The following is a 19,019-nucleotide window of genomic DNA, read 5'->3' as shown; positions in this document are numbered from 1 at the left end:
TGTAAATACTTATCTTCACATTTAATTTCTTGCGTTGCCAGAGAGCTTCCTAGTATAAGACCTTTGTCAACAATGTTATTATACATGAAGTCTCCAGGTTATGACCACAACTGTGACCAGAATTTCTGTTGCTAATCAGAGTGGTGGTTAAAAGAATTTTGCAATTTTGCAACCTTTTCGCCACTGTTGTTAAAGCAAACTGCTGCAGTCATTAAGCGAGTCATGCGGTTGTTATGTGAATCATGTGTTCATGACCCCAGGAGGTTGCAGCCATTGTAAATACATGCCAATTGCCCAGGGTTTGAATTCTTATTGAGCTACTGTAGACTTGCTGCAATGGTCATACTATTATTATTATTATTATTATTATTATTATTATTATTATTATTATTATTATTATTATGTCAATACAACACAGCAAACGAGATCACTATGTTGGATTTTGTATTTCATCACCAGTCGGGCGCTTCCCAAGCACCTAAGACTGAGTGATGTAGCGGCGAATTATGTTTGCCGATGCCAGTATAGTGGCCTTTTGCAATTGACAGATGGAGATTTTGTCAATTCCGATGGTTTTCAAATGTCCGCTTTGATCCTTTGGCACTGCGCCCAGCGTGCCAAGTACCACTGGGACCACTTTCACTGGCTTATGCCAGAGTCGTTGCAGCTGGATTTTTAGATGATGATGATGATGATGATTATTATTTCTATTTCTATGCCACCCAATCCCGAAGGACCAATCCCTAAATAGGAGGACTGGTTGTAATGCACTTTATAGTGCCACTGTAACTTCAAACGGTCATTAATCAATTGGTTGTAAGTTGAGTGCTACCTGTAATTTTATTGTTGTTCAACAGTATGTTTTTGAAATGCCCCAATATTTTTTTTTCAATGGAGCAGAATTACAGCTGGGCCTGTCATTGAGCCCCAAATCCACGAGGAGTTGGGCGGCTTATAAATCTGATAAAATAAAATGAATAAAATAAAAATGCCTGTTGCCCGAGCGAAACGTCTCTTAAGCAAGTCCTGCCTTATTTTACAACTTTTCTTTCCCTGTTTGTTTCAGTGAATGATTGCAGTTGGTAAATTAGTACAGGGTGTCCGGGGGGAAAAGCATTTTAAAATTCCCTGATATTTCCCTATAGTTTGCGATCTAGTTAAGGACCGGTCATAGATGACATCATACCAAACGGCTAAGCCGTGGAGAAATATCGGTAGCTGAGGAAGCACATTGTTGCCACAACTATGCTCATTTTTGGCTTCGCTCTGCCAGGCAGCGCGATCCGTTGGGTTTTTTTACATGATTTGTCCCTGACTTTTAAACATTTTAATACAGTTTGTTTTTCTCCTCTGATTTACTCCAGTTTTTTCACGAATTCCCTGGTAATTCCCTGACATTTGCTTGCATTGGCTGCCGATAAGTTTCCGGTCACAATTCAAAGTGTTGGTCATGACCTTTAAAGCCTTACAGGGCATTGGACCAGATTACCTCCGGAACCGCCTGCTACCGCACGAATCTCAGCGACCGATAAGGTCCCACAGAGTTGGCCTTCTCCGGGTCCCGTCGACTAAACAATGTCGTTTGGCGGGCCCCAGGGGAAGAACCTTCTCTGTGGCGGCCCCGGCCCTCTGGAACCAACTCCCCCTGGAGATTAGAATTGCCCCCACCCTCCCTGTCTTTCGTAAACTACTCAAAACTTATTTATACCGCCAGGCATGGGGGAGTTGAGATATTCCTTCCCCCTAGGCCGTTACAAGTTATGCATGGTATGTTTGTGTGTATGTTTGGTTTTATAATAAGGGGTTCTAGTTGTTTTATTATTGGATTGTCACATGCTGTTTTTATTATTGTTGTTAGCTGCCCCGAGTCTATGGAGAGGGGCGGCATACAAATCCAATAAATTATTATTATTATTATTATTATTGTTATTATTATTATTATTATTATTATTATTATTATTATTATTATTATTATTATATTTCCTGAACCGCCAATTTCCCTGATAGTTCCCTGATTTCCAGGTTTGCTGGACACCCTGTTAGTAACATGGTTGTTATGCGAAACAAGTTTCCCCATTGATTTTTCTCATCAGGAGATTGCAAAAGGGGATCACGTGACCCCAGGGGACACTGCAACCATCATAAATATCAGTCAGTTACCAGTACAGTGTTCCCTTGATTTTTGCGGGGGATGCGTTCCGAGACCGCACGCAAAAGTCGAAATTTCCGCGAAGTAGAGATGCGGAAGTAAATACACTATTTTTGGCTATGAACAGTATCACAAGCCTTCCCTTAACACTTTAAACCCGCCTGTTGGGGGGGGACGCCGAGTGAGACCGCGGCAAGGAGAGGTGGCCGGTTAAGACGCGGAGATGGCGTCGTCGTCGTCTGGTGGAGCCTCGCAGAGGAAGCAGCCTTTTGGGAGATGCTGCCTTCTGGAGAAAGGAGAGGACGGAGGAACGCCGAGCCACCGCTGTGGAGATGCCGAGGGAGAGCATGGCACCACATGGCATCTTGCTGGTGCGGAGAAATGCAGAGAAAGGGCGGCGGGACCGGACCGGATGGAGGACGGAGGGTCGTAGCGCCGGCAGGGAGGCGATGAGAGGAGCCGAGTCCCCGCCGGGATAGACCTCCAGCCCGACTCCGGAGGTGAGAGGTCCGGTGTCGAGATGGCAGTGTCGGGGAACGACGGAGACAACGTGGGGGAGAGAGACAGCTTTTTTTGGGAAGGAATGGAGCCCAGTGGCAGTGGCCAGCTTCAACGCCAATGGATGAATGAAGACATCTAGGGGCAATAATTTAGCCCCCTCCCCTGTATGGCACCAGTGGGTGAGAGCTGCTGGGGGCCAGGGGGAGATTAAAAAACTAAGAACTGAGGATTATTTCTCCAACTTCCCCCCCCCTTCCCCTCTTAACCTTGATTCTTGATTTGTGTGTATTTGTGTGTATCATCGCTGAGGAACTATGCCCCCTTGTGGATTGTGGATGGATTGAAGAACTATGTGGATTGTGGATGGATGGAAGAACTATGCCCCCTTGTGGTCTGATTTTAAAAGACAACTAGAAAGAGAGGAGGTTTAACATCAAGACTCTTTGAAGATTAAGACCTTAGACCATGGAGACCAAGGAACACCGCACCTGGACTGACTGATTGATTACTGATGATTATAAAGTGTTTTAAGATCTGATTTTATACCATCAAAAGAAAATCAATTTTTACTAATTTATAATTTTTATCCTATATTTATATAAGTATAATTTTAATGTTTTAGTGTTTTAAATTTAATGTTTTAGTGTTTTAAATTTAGTGTTTTAAATTTTTATCAATTGCTATTTTATACTGTTACTAATTTAATTGTTTTTAATATAATTGGGGTGCTAAGTAATGGATGACTGGGATAAGTATACTTGTGGGTATGAATGGAATGATTGGTATAATTGGGTTGGTGGGGGTGGGGGTTATGGTATGGATGAGTTGATTGATAGTAGTGTGAATGATAGATTTGGCCCACCTGACGCTCGGGAGACAGGAGAGGAAGGGGCACCGATCTCTGGGATGGCAGAGGGTCGGAATATCCCTGTGTTGCTGGGGAGAGGCAGATATGATGGGGGCCACAGAGCTAGCCGTTCCAGGGGAACGAGGGACCGTTGCTTAATAACGGTCCCTTGTTCTGGCTCTGTGAGCCCAATCTTGGGTACTGGTGATAAGTGTAACTCTGGCCCTGGACTCAGGTTGCTGCTGCTTAACGCCAGGTCGGTGGTAAATAAAGCTCTCCTCATCCGGGATCTGATCCTGGATGAGGAGGCCGATCTGGCGTGTATTACTGAAACCTGGCTGGGCCCGGAGGGAGGTGTTCCTCTCTCTGAAATTTGCCCAGCCGGGTTTCAGATATGGCATCAACCTTGACCCCAGGGAAGGGGGGGAGGAGTGGCTATTATAGCCAGGGAGAGCCTTTGCCTGCGTAGACTCATTGCTCCGGAAATTGCGGGTTGCGAGTCTCTCTTGTTGAAGTTGGGCTTAGGGGTCCAGGTGGGCTTATTTCTCACGTACCTGCCTCCCAGCTGCATGTCAAAAGCCCTGCCTGTGCTACTCGAGGAGGTAGCCGGGTTGGCAGTGGAGTTCCCCGGACTCATTGTCCTGGGGGACTTCAACCTGCCGTCACTCAGCGAAACCTCTGGGTTGGCACAGGAGTTCATGGCCACCATGACAGCCATGGACCTGACTCAAGTAGTACAGGGTCCGACTCACGAGGGAGGGCACGCACCTGACATGGTATTCCTTTCCGAGCAATTGAGAAATGGTCTGAGACTAAGGGGCTTAGAAGCATTGCCTTTGTCATGGTCAGACCATTTTCTACTACGGCTTGACTTCCTGGCTCCAATCCTTCCCCGCAGGGAGGCGGAACCAATGAAGATGTTCCGCCCCAGACGCCTGATGGACCCAGAGGGCTTTCAGACGGCGCTTGGGGTTATTCCAGAGGCACTCATCCACAGTTCGGCGGAGTCTCTTGCGGAGGCCTGGAATATGGCTGCTGCGGAGGCTCTCGACCGGATTGCGCCTTTGCGACCTCTCCGTGGCGCTAGACCCCGTAGAGCCCCATGGTTCAACGAGGAGCTCCGGGAGTTGAAACGCCAAAAGAGACGTCTAGAGAAGCGATGGAGGAAGAGTAGGTCTGAATCTGATCGAACACTTGTAAGAGCTTTTATTAAGACTTACAAAGTGGCGCTCAAGGCGGCAAGATGCACGTACCATGCCGCCTTGATTGCATCAGCGGAATCCCGCCCGGCCGCTCTGTTTAGGGTGACCCGCTCCCTTCTTAACCAGGGGGGAGTTGGGGAGCCCTTGCAGAGTAGTGCTGAGGAGTTTAACACGTTTTTCGGTGATAAAGTCACTCAGATCCGGGCCGACCTCGACTCCAATTGTAAAACAGAGTCGACTGACAATGAGTCAGTCGAGGTGACTGGGGCACGTACTTGTCCACCTGTTTGGGAAGAGTTTGATCTGGTGACACCTGATGAAGTGGACAAGGCCATTGGAGCTGTGAGTTCCGCCACCTGTCTACTGGATCCGTGTCCCTCCTGGTTGGTCTCGGCCAGCAGGGAGGTGACACGGAGCTGGGCCCAGGAGATTACCAACGCTTCCTTGGGGAGGGGAGTTTTTCCAACACTCTATAAAGAAGCACTCGTGCGCTCCCTCCTCAAGAAGCCTTCCCTGGACCCAGCCGTACTTAACAACTATCGTCCAGTCTCCAACCTTCCCTTTATGGGGAAGGTTGTCGAGAAGGTGGTGGCACTCCAGCTCCAGCGGTCCTTGGAAGAAGCCGATTATCTAGGTCCCCAGCAGTCGGGTTTCAGGCCCGGTTACAGGACGGAAACAGCTTTGGTCGCGTTGATGGATGATCTCTGGCGGGCCCGGGAAAGGGGTTTATCCTCTGTCCTGGTGCTCCTCGATCTCTCAGCGGCTTTCGATACCATCGACCATGGTATCCTTCTGCACCGGTTGGAGGGGTTGGGGGTGGGAGGCACTGTGCTTCAGTGGTTCTCCTCCTACCTCTCTGGCCAGTCGCAGTCGGTGTTAGTGGGGGATCAGAGGTCGGCTCCGAGGTCTCTCCCTTGTGGGGTGCCTCAGGGGTCGGTCCTCTCCCCCTTGCTATTTAACATCTACATGAAACCGCTGAGTGAGATCATCCAAGGACATGGGGTGAGGTATCATCAATATGCCGATGATACCCAGCTTTACATCTCCACCCCATGCCCAGTCAACGAAGCGGTGGAAGTGATGTGCCGGTGCCTGGAGGCTGTTGGGGCCTGGATGGGTGTCAACAGACTCAAGCTCAACCCGGATAAGACGGAGTGGCTGTGGGTTTTGCCTCCCAAGGACAATTCCATCTGTCCGTCCATTACCCTGGGGGGGGGGGGGAATTACTGACCCCCTCAGAGAGGGTCCGCAACTTGGGCATCCTCCTCGATCCACAGCTCACATTAGAAAACCATCTCTTAGCTGTGGCGAGGGGGGCGTTTGCCCAGGTTCGCCTGGTGCACCAGTTGCGGCCCTATCTGGACCGGGACTCATTGCTCACAGTCACTCATGCCCTCATCACCTCGAGGTTCGACTACTGTAATGCTCTCTACATGGGGCTACCTTTGAAAAGTGTTCGGAAACTTCAGATCGTGCAGAATGCAGCTGCGAGAGCAGTCATGGGCTTACCCAGGTATGCCCATGTTTCACCATCCGCAGTCTGCATTGGCTGCCGATCAGTTTCCGGTCACAATTCAAAGTGTTGGTTATGACCTTTAAAGCCCTTCATGGCATCGGACCAGAATATCTTCGAGACCGCCTTCTGCCGCACGAATCCCAGCGACCGATTAGGTCCCACAGAGTGGGCCTCCTCCGGGTCCCGTCAACTAAACAATGTCGGTTGGCGGGCCCCAGGGGAAGAGTCTTCTCTGTGGCGGCACCGGCTCTCTGGAACCAACTCCCCCCGGAGATCAGAACTGCCCCTACTCTTCCTGCCTTCCGAAAACTCCTCAAAACCCACCTTTGCCGTCAGGCATGGGGAAATTAAACATCTCCCCCTGGGCACGTTTAATTTATACATGGTATGCTTGTGTGTGTGTCTGTTAGTATATGGGTTTTTTTAAATCTTTAAATATTTTAATTAATTGGATTATTTATGATTTGTTTTCACTTGTTGTGAGCCGCCCCGAGTCTTCGGAGAGGGGCGGCATACAAATCCAAATAATAAATAAATAAATAAAATAAATAAATAAATAAACCCCTAAATTGCAATTTCCCATTCCCTTAGCAACCATTTAGATTATTACTCACCATGTTTATTTATTAAAGTTTATTTAAAAAAATATTTATTAAAGGCGGATGAAAGTTTGGCGATGACATGACGTCATCGGGTGGGAAAAACCGTGGTATAGGGAAAAACCCCGCAAAGTATTTTTTTAATTAATATTTTTGAAAAACTGTGGTATAGACTTTTCGCGAAGTTTGAACCCGCGAAAATCGAGGGAACACTGTATCTGAATTTGGATCATGTGACCATGAGGAAATGCTACAATGATCGTAAAGGTGAAAAACGGTCTTAAGTCACTTTTTTCAGTGACGTTTGAATGGTCACTAAATGAACTGCTGTAAGTCGAGGACTACCTGTATAATATCATATATAAAAGGTAGCTTTCTTATGATAGTTTATTACATCAGTGCAATATAGCTGAAGTACTGTATTGTGAAGAACGATGAAGGGAGAACAGCTACACCCTGAGTAAGATTCTCAGAAGATAAAGAAAAATTACAATACTGTATTCAGGATAGGAGGTCCTGATTTAGGAGCGGAAAAAGGAGAACCGTGCATAGTAAAACCCGTCTCGCTCTGACGGGAATGCAACTGGTCCTCAGTTAATGACTGTTTGTTCAGCAACTCTCCGAAATCATGAAACTGCAACGAATCAGGAAGTTGCGGCTGGCCCAGTTGTTCCCGTGGTTACGAGAATGCGATGCGGGCGCTTAGCAACCGGCTCGCAATGATGACAGTGACACCAACCCATGATCACGTGACTGCCACCGGAGACTTTCATTGGTGGCAAAGCCAATGGGGAAGCTGGTAGAAAGTCACCAATGGCGATGCCGCGCCTAGCAACAAGATTCCCCCTAACGACACCACAGCAACCAGAACTCCCGTTGTGTTTTTCAGTGGCACTGTTTAGCAAACAAATTCCCGATTCAATTATAGAAACATAGAAGTCTGACGGCAGAAAAAGACCTCATGGTCCATCTAGTCTGCTCTTATACTATTTTCTGTATTTTATCTTAGGATGGATCTATGTTTATCCCAGGCATGTTTAAATTCAGTTACTGTGGATTTACCAACCACGTCTGCTGAAAGTTTGTTCCAAGGATCTACCAAGGATTATTGTCATTAACCCAAAACTTCTGTTGCTAAACAAGACCTTTACTGAGTTTTCCCCATTTTGCAACCTTCTTTGCCTCAGTCGTTCAGGCGAATCACCGCCGTTGTAAAGTTAGCAACACGGTCGTGAAGTTGAATTTGGCTCCCCCACTGACTTTGCTCGGCAGAAGGTCGCAAAAGGGGATCCACGTGACCCCAGGAGACGACGGTCATAAAGGTGGGATCAGTCGTTAAGTGTCTGAATTGTGATCACAGGATGACAGGGCCGCCACAACGGTCCTTAATTATGAAAAATGGCCGCCAAGTCACTTTTTTTTTCAGGGCTGTGGTAAATTTAACAGTCATTAAATGAACTGTTGTAAGTCGAGGACTACGTTTACTGTACTGGCTTGAAGGCATTTTTTGTAGCACCCTTTGCTCTCAAGGATACGGCTTCACTGCCGTGTTTCCATGAAAATAAAACCTGGTCTTATTCATTTTTTTATTGCCATCAAAAAAGGCATCAGGTCTTATTTTAGGGGGATGTTTTCAACTTTGAGGGGGATGTTTTCAACTTTGAGGGAAGTGTTTTTAATAGGAAAGTGAACACAAGAACAAGGGGACACAATCTGAAGTTAGTTGGGGGAAAGATCAAAGGCAACATGAGAAAATATTATTTTACTGAAAGAGTAGTAGTAGATCCTTGGAACAAACTTCCAGCAGACGTGGTTGGTAAATCCACAGTAACCGAATTTAAACATGCCTGGGATAAACATATATCCATTGTAAGATAAAATACAGGAAATAGTATAAGGGCAGACTAGGTGGACCATGAAGTCTTTTTCTGCCGTCAGTCTTCTATGTTTCTATGTAACTGACTCGCATCACGGTGGCGGCACCAACAGCCCTGCCTAGCTGGAGCCGTCGCTTGTCGCCGTTTGCACGCGTCAGCACCAGCCTCCATTTTGCCATCTCGAGGCCCTTCAGGAAAGGCCTCCTGCAGCCAATAACAATGGATCCGGAGCTCTTTTATTGGCCGCCCAAGGGCCTCCCGACAGTGAAACAAGACCGAGGGGGGCCCACACGCGACAATCCGGACCCCATTTCTCAGCAGCAGAGGCCTTTCATGGAGGCCTCTCACAGCAAACAGAGGCCAGAGGCGATGTGTGCAAACGGCGGCAAAGCAGCCACAGAGGAAGTGGGCTGGCAAGGCAGGTGTCAGGGTGTGTCAGGCAGTGGTGGGCTCCTACCGGTGCAGTAGGCCACTCCCTTCCGGTAGCAGCCACCAGATGGAGCAATTTGTGCTTGAACGCTCTGGTGCTGGTCCGTCGGACGGCGCCACCTTTTTTAACTGAAATTTTCAGCTTTTTCCCCCCTTGCACATGCGGAGAAGCAAAATCCTGCGTGGGGGACACTCATGCATGCGAGATTTGGAGATATTTTTTTTGCTTCTGCACATGCGTAACAGCAAAAGATTGCTGAAATCGCGCACGCAAGCACTGTCGCAAGATTTTGGTGTATTTTTGCTTCTTGCGCACGCAAGGGAGGGAGGGAAGGAAGGAAGGAAGAAGATATTTGATGGAGGGGGAAAAAGGAAGGAAGGAAGGATACTTGATGAAGGAGGGAGGGAGGGAGGGAAGGAAGGAAGGAAGGAAAAAAAAGATATTTGATGGAGGGGGAAAAAGGAAGGAAGGAAGGATACTTGATGAAGGAGGGAGGGAGGGAGGAAAGGAAGGAAGGAAGGAAAAAGATATTTGATGGAGGGGGAAAAGAAGGAAGGAAGGAGATATTTGATGAAGGAGGGAGGGAGGGAAGAAAGGAAGGAAGGAAAGAAGGAAAAAAAAAGATATTTGATGGAGGGGGAAAAGAAGGAAGGAAGGAGATATTTGATGAAGGAGGGAGGGAGGGAGGGAAGGAAGGAAGGAAAAAGATATTTGATGAGGGAAGAGAAAAGGAAGGAAGGTAGGAAGCAAAAATATATTTGATGAAAAAGGGAGGGAAGGAAGAAAAGGAAGGAAAAAGATATTTGATGGAGGGGGAAAAAAGGAAGGAAGGAGTTATTTAATGAAGGAGAGGGAAGGAAGGAAGAAGATATTTGATGGATGGGGAAAAGAAGGAAGGAGATATTTGATGAAGGAGGGAGGGAGGGAAGGAAGGAAAAATATATTTGATGAGAGAGGGAAGGAAGGATATATTTGATGAAGGAGGGAGGGAAGGAAGGAAAGGAGATATTTGATGAAGGAGGGAGGGTGGGAAGGAAGGAAGGAAGGAAGGTGATATTTGATAAGGAAGGGGGGAAGGAAGGAAGGAGGAAAGGAGGAAGGAAAGGAAAAGATATTTGATGAGGGAGAGAGGGAAGGAAGGAAGGAAAAAGATATTTGATGAGGGAGGGAGGGTGGGAGGGAGGGAAGGAAGGAAGGAAGGAAAAAGATATTTGATGAGGGAGGGAGGGAAGGAAGGACACCAGAACTCCTAGCAACCATCTTCATAGTGCAATCCCAACATGTCTAGAAGTACCAGGTGAGGGATAGCTGAAAAAAAAAGTTGCCACTGCATAACGTGACAGGCATACAAGAGACTAGGTGAGGTAAATCAGGCTTATTGTGTGAGGCAGGCAGACTTATATAATGGGATGGAGGTCTGAGCAGATACCTTTTGCTCACTGGAGGTCCACTGATGTATTTTTCTTCTGCTGTCTTGTAGTCTATCTGATGCACAGCAGAAATTGCATAAATGATGGCCTGGAGGGGGGGAAAAAAGAGCAAAAGGGCAGAGTTTAGAGGAGTGCTTCCCAACCTTGGCCATTTTGAGATGCGGGGACTTCAACTCCCAGAATTCCACACCTCTTAATGAGGCCAATGCTGAGAAACATCGGTTTAGAGGCCATGTTTGCCTCTGCAATGCTCTCTACGTGGGCCTACCTTTAAAGAACGTTTGGAGATTGCAGCTAGTCCAAAATGCAGCTGCACGAGCCATTATAGGTCTACCAAGGTATACCCATATATTATCATCACTCTGTGAGCTGCATTGGCTACTGATTGGCTTCCAAACGTAATTTAAAGCGTTGGTTATTGTTGTGGTTAGCTCTGGCCCAGCTCCTGCCCCAAGGAATGTGCAGGTGGATATGGGGGAGACATTCACATGCTGCAGGCCTGTTTTGCTCCCGATGGAATCTGCCGATGAAGCCTCCTCTGACCAAAGAAGCATGAGTGACAGGGAAGAGGGGAGTTTGGCAGACAGCCCAGGAGGAGATCAATCATCTATATCATCCTTGGATTCTGAACAAGAATTAATGACACAGCCACGCATGCGTAGAGTGATGAATAGGAGACAACAACTGAAGGATTATTACAAGAGAAAATGAGGCCACCTATGGTTGGGTGGGGCTGCTGTAATTAGGGCTGCTGCTATAAATAGTAGCATGTGGGTTTGGCTGTTGTGAAAGAGTATCTGATCGCACTTCTTCAGGAATCGTGTGTTGCTGTTTTCTGGACTTCGTTGATTTTTCACGCCTTTGAAACCAAAGCAGAGCAATGTGTGTGTGTGTGTGTCTCACTTTGTTGGAAGAAGGGGTGTGAGGTTTCTTCACAGCTGCTAGCTAAGTACTTAATGAATGCTTAAGGGAAATTTTGTTTTGGGATGAGTGCTCTTTGCAATACAAAAAGAGTGCTTAGTTTATTTTGAATTTTGTGATAAAGAACATTGTTTTGAATTTTCAAACGTGTGTGTGTGTGTCTGAAATTTGTACCCTTGAATTTTCGGGAGGCTCCTACCAGAGAGCCCGGCAGAACAGTTATGACCTTTTATAAAGCCCTTACAAATCTTAGGACCATATTATTACGGGACCGTCTCCTGCCTCATGTATCCCAGCGGCCGGTCAGATCCCACGAGTCGGCCTTCTCCAGGTCCCGTCAGCCAAGCAATGTCGCCTGGCGGGATCTAGGGGAAGGGCCTTCTCTGTGGCGGCCCCGGCCCGCTGGAGTCAATTCCCTCCAGAGATTCACACTGCCCCCACACCTTTGCCAGCAACCCTGGGGCCGTTGAGAACTAACTGACATTCCGCTTCGGCTGATAGTATGATTGCGATTGGATGAGTTTGGTGGAATGGATTTTATTGTTGGGGTTTTAAACTTAGGTTTTATGTTTTGGTTTCATACATTTTGCATTTTGGATCTGATTTTTATCTTGTAAGCTGCCCTGAGTCTGCTGGAGAAGGGCGGCCTAGAAATCCAAATAAATAAATAAATAAACAAACAAATGAATAAACAAATGAATGAACAAACGAATGAATAAATAAAGTTTGTCAAAATATTCAGGAGGGGGAGGAGGAAGCTGCAATTTCGTGGCAGAAGGAAAAGCTCTCCATTCATATTCTGCTACCTCCAAAAATGGCTAGAAAAAATTTCTGCCCAAACCCTTGCAGAACTGCAGTATTTATTTATTATTTATTTATTAATTAATTGGATTTATATGCTGCTCCTCTCCGAGGACTCGGGACAGCTCACAACATATAAAAGAACAATGTGATACAAATACAAATCCAATTAATATGAACCCACTAATCTAAAGTAAAAAAAAGGTGATTAAAATGGGTATATATAGAGCCGCCGTGAGTCCTTCGGGATTGGGCGGCATAGAAGTCGAATGAATGAATGAATGAATGAATGAATACTAAAAATCAATCACACCCACTCAATAACCACGTACATGTCAAGTCAGGAGGCTGGAGTCTAATGGCCCCAAGCCTGGCGGCATTAGGTGAGTCTTAAGACTCTTGCAAAAACTGATGAGGGTGGGGGCACTGCTAATCTCTCGGGGGAGCTGATTCCAGAGGGCCGGGGCCCCCACAGAGAAGGCTCTTCCCCTAGGCCCTGCCAAACGACACTGTCTACTTGACGGGACCTGGAGAAGGCCGACTCTGTGGGACCGGATCGGTGACTAGGATTCACGTGGCAGCAGGCGGTCCCACAAGTATTCTGGTCCAATACCGTGTAGGGTTTTATAGGTCATAACCAAAACTTTGAATGTTAGGTTATGCTAATCCGGCCAAACGGAAGCAGAGAGATTGAGCTTTACATGGGGAACAACTCAGTACAGTAGTACCTCTAGATACGAGCTGCTCCACATGCGAGTATTTCAAGATACGAGCCACGAGGGGAGAGATATTTCTGTTCCAGTCCCGAGCTCAAATTCGGGATACGAGCCGAGCGTCCACTAGGTGGCGCAAGAATCCTTGCTTTTGGTTATCTCGGAGGGGAAAAACAACGTCTAAAGCCATTTGTTCCAGATACGAGTTGCTCGACATACAAGCTCCCTTCTGGAACGAATTATGCTCGTATCTAGGGGTACTACTGTATAACTTTCCGCTTATCTCCCACACCCCACCCACCTCACTTACTTCTGGAAAAAGTACTTCGAGGACAAATTTGGCACTGTCTCTATTTTTAAGCGGCAGCTTCTTGGCTCCAACATCCCGATAAACTTCCTTCAAGTAGTTGAGGACAAGGTCCTGTTGGTCATCGTCTTCCAGGTAGGTCTCCAGGATCAAATAGCGGGGTGTTTTGAGGGACTTCCTCAGCCAGCGCGACCGTTTCTGGCTCTTCAGGATGGAGCGAAGGTGCTCGTCAGCTCCTTTGGCTTTGACGATGAACTCCACGATCCGCTCGTTGGCTCTGTCTCGGGCGGCTCGCGTCCGGTCAGGGAGAATTTTCTTCACTTGCTTTGGGGGCGTTTCTTCAGCGAGAAGCTCCTCGCTGTCCGATACCTCTATTTCAGAGATGCTCATCTGGGATAAACTATGGAAGGATTCTTTCCGGGCTGGGGTGCCTTGGGGGGTGGGGGAAACGAAGCCAGGGATCTTTGATTAAAGTTGGAACAACACCTTAAAACAGGGGGCTCCACGCTTGGCAACTTTTAGACTTTGTGGACTTCAATTCCCAGAATTCATGGCGGCCTGGGGAGCTCTGGGAGTTGAAGCCCATCAGTCCTATTATTATTATTATTATTATTATTATTATTATTAGATTTGTTATGAACTGTTTTTATTCTGTTGTGAGCCACCCTGAGTCTACGGAGAGGGGCGGCATACAAATCCAATAAATAAATAGATAGATAGATAGATAGATAGATAGATAGATAGATAGATAGATAGATAGGTAGATAGATAAATATTAATTAGATTTGTATGCTGCCCCTCTCTGGAGTCTTAAAGTTGCAAAGCTTGGAGATCCCGATTTAAAAAGATGGGAATCCCTATTTCACTCCCTGCTGCACAAACACAGCTGGTCCTTGACTTATGTAACAGGTTGCTTAACAACCGTTAAAAGTTATGAACCCCCCCCCAAATTACATGAGACATTTCAAATTACAACAGCTGCACACACATCTACCCTGTTTTTCCTTATTATCATCTGACAATAAGCCCATTTGGGCTTTTGGCTACATGGCAATCAGGCCAAACCCTTATTTGAGTCTGTCAACTGCACCTCTGTAACGGTCTGGTTTGGTTCTGCAAACCGACAAGACCGACACAGACTTCAGAGGAGAATCAGAATTGCAGAAAAAACAATGGCTGCCAACCTGCCTTCCATTGAGGACCTGTATACTGCACGAGTCAAAAAGAGGGCGGGGAAAATATTTACTGACCCCTCACATCCTGGACACAAACTGTTTCAACTCCTACCCTCAAAACATCGCTACAGAGCACTGCACACCAAGACAACTACACACAAGAACATTTCCCCCCCCGAATGCCCTCACTCTGCTAAATAATTCCCCCAACACTGTCAAACTATTTACTAAGTCTGCACTAGTATTACTACTAGTTATTTCCCATCATTCCTATCACCAATTTCCTCCCACTTATTATTGTAACTTGTTGCTTGGATCCTTAAGATTTTTATTAATATTGTTTCCTCACTGCTTATTTGACCCAATCATTGTGTTGTACCTCATGATTCTTGACAAATGCATCTTTTATTTTATTTCTTTTCTTTTCTTTATTTCACCAGAAGAGCCCTTCACTCCTCCACTCAAAACAGAATACCCTACGAAAATAGACTAACAATCCTGGGTCTAGAAAGCTTAGAACTACAGTGCCTAAAACACGATTTAAGTATCGCCCACAAGATCATATGCTGCAACGTCCTACCGGTCAATGACTACTTCAGCTTCAACTGCAACAACACAAGAGCACGCAACAGATTCAAACTTAATACGAACCGCTCCAAACTTGACTGTAAAAAATATGACATTAACAATCGAGTTGTCGAAGCGTGGAACTCATTACCGGACTCAATAGTGTCAACCCCTATCCCCCAACATTTCTCCCTTAGACTATCCACGATTGACCTCTCCAGGTTCGTAAGAGGTCAGTACGGGGCGTACATAAGTGCACCAGTGTGCCTTTCGTCCCCTGTCCAATTGTCTTTCCTTTATCTCATATATCATATATATTTTCTTCCTTTCATACATCTTCTCCTCTATTTTTACATATTATCTTTATATATATTACTTCATGTCTATTCTCTTCCATATGTATTGTGTATTGGACAAATGAATAAATAAATAATTAAATAAAAACTAAGAACATATGCACCAAAGACAAATTCCTTGTGTGTGCAATCACACTTGGGCAATAAAGAATTCTATTCTATTCTATTCTATAAAAACGTCGCTACAGTGCACTGCCCACCAAGACAACTAGACACAAGAACAGTTTTTTTCTAAATGCCTTCACTCTGCTAAAGAAATTCTCTCAACACTGTCAAACTATTTACTAAGTCTGCACTACTACAGTGATCCCCCGTTTATTGCGTCCCCAACCATTGCGAACAGGGTACTTCGCGATTTTTCAACCCGGAAGTCAAAACACCATCTACGCATGCGTGCGTTTTTTCTATGGGCACGCATGCGTAGATGGCAACCGGGAGATCAGCTGCTGGGTGGCTTTCCTGGGTCTTCCCCCACTTGCTGGCGTCAGCGAGGAGTTTCCCCACCGCCCACGCAAACTCCTCGCTGCCGCCCGCCCTTCGCCCGCCCACGCCGTTCATTCTCGCCGCTTTCGAGCTGAGTCCTGAAGCGAATTCGCTCCTGGACTCGGCTCGAAAGCGCCGAGAGACAGCGCCAAGGAACGGCCTGTCCACGCTGTCTCTCGGCGCTTTCGAGCCGAGTCCGGGAGCGAGTTCGCTCCCGGACTCGGCTCGAAAGCGCCGAGAGACAGCGCCAAGGAACGGGCCTGTCCACGCTGTCTCTCGGCGCTTTCGAGCGACTCGGCTCGAAAGCGCCGAGAGACAGCGCCAAGGAACGGGCCTGTCCACGCTGTCTCTCGGCGCTTTCGAGCCGAGTCCGGGAGCGAGTTCGCTCCCGGACTCGGCTCGAAAGCGCCGAGAGACAGCGCCAAGGAACGGGCCTGTCCACGCTGTCTCTCGGCGCTTTCGAGCCGAGTCCGGGAGCGAGTTCGCTCCCGGACTCGGCTCGAAAGCGCCGAGAGACAGCGCCAAGGAACGGGCCTGTCCACGCTGTCTCTCGGCGCTTTCGAGCCGAGTCCGGGAGCGAGTTCGCTCCCGGACTCGGCTCGAAAGCGCCGAGAGACAGCGCCAAGGAACGGGCCTGTCCACGCTGTCTCTCGGCGCTTTCGAGCCGAGTCCGGGAGCGAGTTCGCTCCCGGACTCGGCTCGAAAGCGCCGAGAGACAGCGCCAAGGAACGGGCCTGTCCACGCTGTCTCTCGGCGCTTTCGAGCCGAGTCCGAGAGACAGCGCCAAGGAACGGGCCTGTCCACGCTGTCTCTCGGCGCTTTCGAGCCGAGTCCGGGAGCGAGTTCGCTCCCGGACTCGGCTCGAAAGCGCCGAGAGACAGCGCCAAGGAACGGGCCTGTCCACGCTGTCTCTCGGCGCTTTCGAGCCGAGTCCGGGAGCGAGTTCGCTCCCGGACTCGGCTCGAAAGCGCCGAGAGACAGCGCCAAGGAACGGGCCTGTCCACGCTGTCTCTCGGCGCTTTCGAGCCGAGTCCGGGAGCGAGTTCGCTCCCGGACTCGGCTCGAAAGCGCCGAGAGACAGCGCCAAGGAACGGGCCTGTCCACGCTGTCTCTCGGCGCTTTCGAGCCGAGTCCGGGAGCGAGTTCGCTCCCGGACTCGGCTCGAAAGCGCCGAGAGACAGCGCCCCCCGGACCACCGCCTGTCTCCTGCTGCCCGGTTTAGCCAGGACACGAGCGGCGAAATGACTTGGAGGAATGTGAAGCTGAAACCGGCCGGTTTCAGCTTCACATTCCTCCAAGTCATTTCGCCGCTCGTGTCCTGGCTAAACCGGGCGACAGGCGGTGGGCTGGGAGCCGCAGGCGAAAGGAGCTCGGGCATTGTTCTCCGGACCCCGCCCGCAGCCTGGAGAGGGAAAGGGCCGCCGCGGGGCTGAGCGGGCGGGGTCCGGAGAACAATGCCCGAGCTCCTTTCGCCTGCGGCTCCCAGCCCACCGCCTGTCGCCCTAAAGCGGGGTGCGAAATGACTTGGAGGAATGGGAAGCTGAAACCGGCCGGTTTCAGCTTCACATTCCTCCAAGTCATTTCGCCGCTCGTGTCCTGGCTAAACCGGGCAGCAGGAGACAGGCTTTGAGTTTTTGGCTGCGGGGGGAGAAGTAGGACTTTCCTAACTCCCTCGCCCCGCAGCCAAAACTCAAAGCCTGTCTCCTACTGCCCGGTTTAGCCAGGACACGAGCGGCGAAGTGACTTGGAGGAATGGGAAGTCCAAATCGGCCGGTTTCAGCTTCCCATTCCTCCAAGTCATTTCGCACCCCGCTTTAGGAGTCAGCGGAGAACGGCGCAACTGTTTTAAAACGATCGGAGCTTTCCAATGAGTCCCGAAGACGTGTCTTCGGGACTCATTGGAAAGCCGCGCGGGTGTTTTAAAAGGTCCCCGCCGACATGGGGGGCTCGCTAGCACCCCCCCAAACCTGGGTTGGGGGTTCGGGGGGTGCTAGCGAGCCCCCCATGTCGGCGGCGACGTTTTAAAACAGCCCCGCCGCCCCCAATCTTCGGCTCCTCGCTAGCGCTGCGGAAGTTAAAAACATCATCTGCACATGCGCAGATGGTGTTTTTACTTCCGCAGCGCTACTTCGCGAAAACCCGCTCGTTGCGGGGGGTCCTGGAACGGAACCCTCGCAACGAGCGGGGGATCACTGTATTACTATTTTTTCTCATCATTCCTATCACCCATCTCCTCCCTCTTATGACTGTAAGTTGTTGGCTACATCCTTACAATTTATATTAATATTGATTTTCCCCCCTGATTGCTTATTTGACCGCTATGATAATCATTAAGTGTTGTACCTCATGATTCTTGACAAATGCATCTTTTCTTTTATGCAGACTGAGAGCATATGCACCAAAGACAAATTCCTTGTGTATCCAACCACACTTGGCCAATAAAGAATAAAGAATTCTATTTCAGGGTTCAAAAAATATAAATCAAGGCCTTATTTTCGGGGGAACATGATATACCCTGCAGTTGCAGTTATGCGATTCCAGTTTGTGCACTTGGCAATTTGCCCGTCATCTTTAGGGCTATTTCCAAAGTCCTATGGTCAAAAACAATAATTTCTGATGCCCTTTTTTACCAGTTTTCGGTAAAAACACTCCCCTGGGGAGGAAAACTGATTCCATTATAGATTGTGGCATCTGTTTGAAGTCTGTAATGTTTGCTTAATGGCACCCTAAAAAGGGTTAAAAAAAAAAAAGGGTCCATCACATAAAACCTCGACTTATGACTGTCGTAACTTACAACTGCAAGTTCTGGGCTCAATTACGGTCATAAGTCGAGGACCACCTGTAACAAAGCATACAGATAACCATCTCAGGATGGTGCACCGCAGAAGTCCTCTCTGCCTTCGTCCTCTCGCCAGGGGAGCAACGAAGCGTCGCTTTGGCTATGACGAGGCAGATGCTGCGTTTGCAGGTCCCGATGGCGGCTTCTCTTTGAGGACACTGGCGGGAGCTGCAGCAGTGGCTTCTTTTCGGGGACAACGGTGGGCAGCTGGTGGCGGTGGCGGCCCCGGCAGCTTCCTTTCGAGGAACATCAGCGCTTGGGTCGTGTGATTAATTTTTATGATAAGGGTTTTAATCTGTTTTTAAT

The 19,019-nt window shown here is 48.2% G+C and overlaps 1 protein-coding gene across 4 annotated transcripts in view; it reads right to left on the bottom strand.

The window, feature by feature from the left end:
* The window catches only part of PWWP3A (PWWP domain containing 3A, DNA repair factor), a 63,796-nt gene that overhangs the window by 1,661 nt on the left and 43,116 nt on the right, over nucleotides 1-19,019 (bottom strand). For 2 of the 4 annotated variants that reach the window (XM_070745480.1, XM_070745491.1), the window contains exons 12-13: nucleotides 13,297-13,724; nucleotides 10,551-10,639 (exon numbers count right to left, since the gene is read on the bottom strand). In XM_070745480.1, the coding sequence (XP_070601581.1) occupies nucleotides 10,551-10,639; nucleotides 13,297-13,724 (517 nt within the window). The remainder of the gene's footprint in view (nucleotides 1-10,550; nucleotides 10,640-13,296; nucleotides 13,725-19,019) is intronic. The other 2 variants (XM_070745501.1, XM_070745510.1) reach the window with 1 other exon arrangement.

Source organism: Erythrolamprus reginae, chromosome 1 (assembly GCF_031021105.1).
Source record: "Erythrolamprus reginae isolate rEryReg1 chromosome 1, rEryReg1.hap1, whole genome shotgun sequence".
Classification (NCBI taxonomy): Eukaryota; Metazoa; Chordata; class Lepidosauria; order Squamata; family Dipsadidae; genus Erythrolamprus; species Erythrolamprus reginae.
This window is presented reverse-complemented; position numbering and strand designations above follow the sequence as displayed.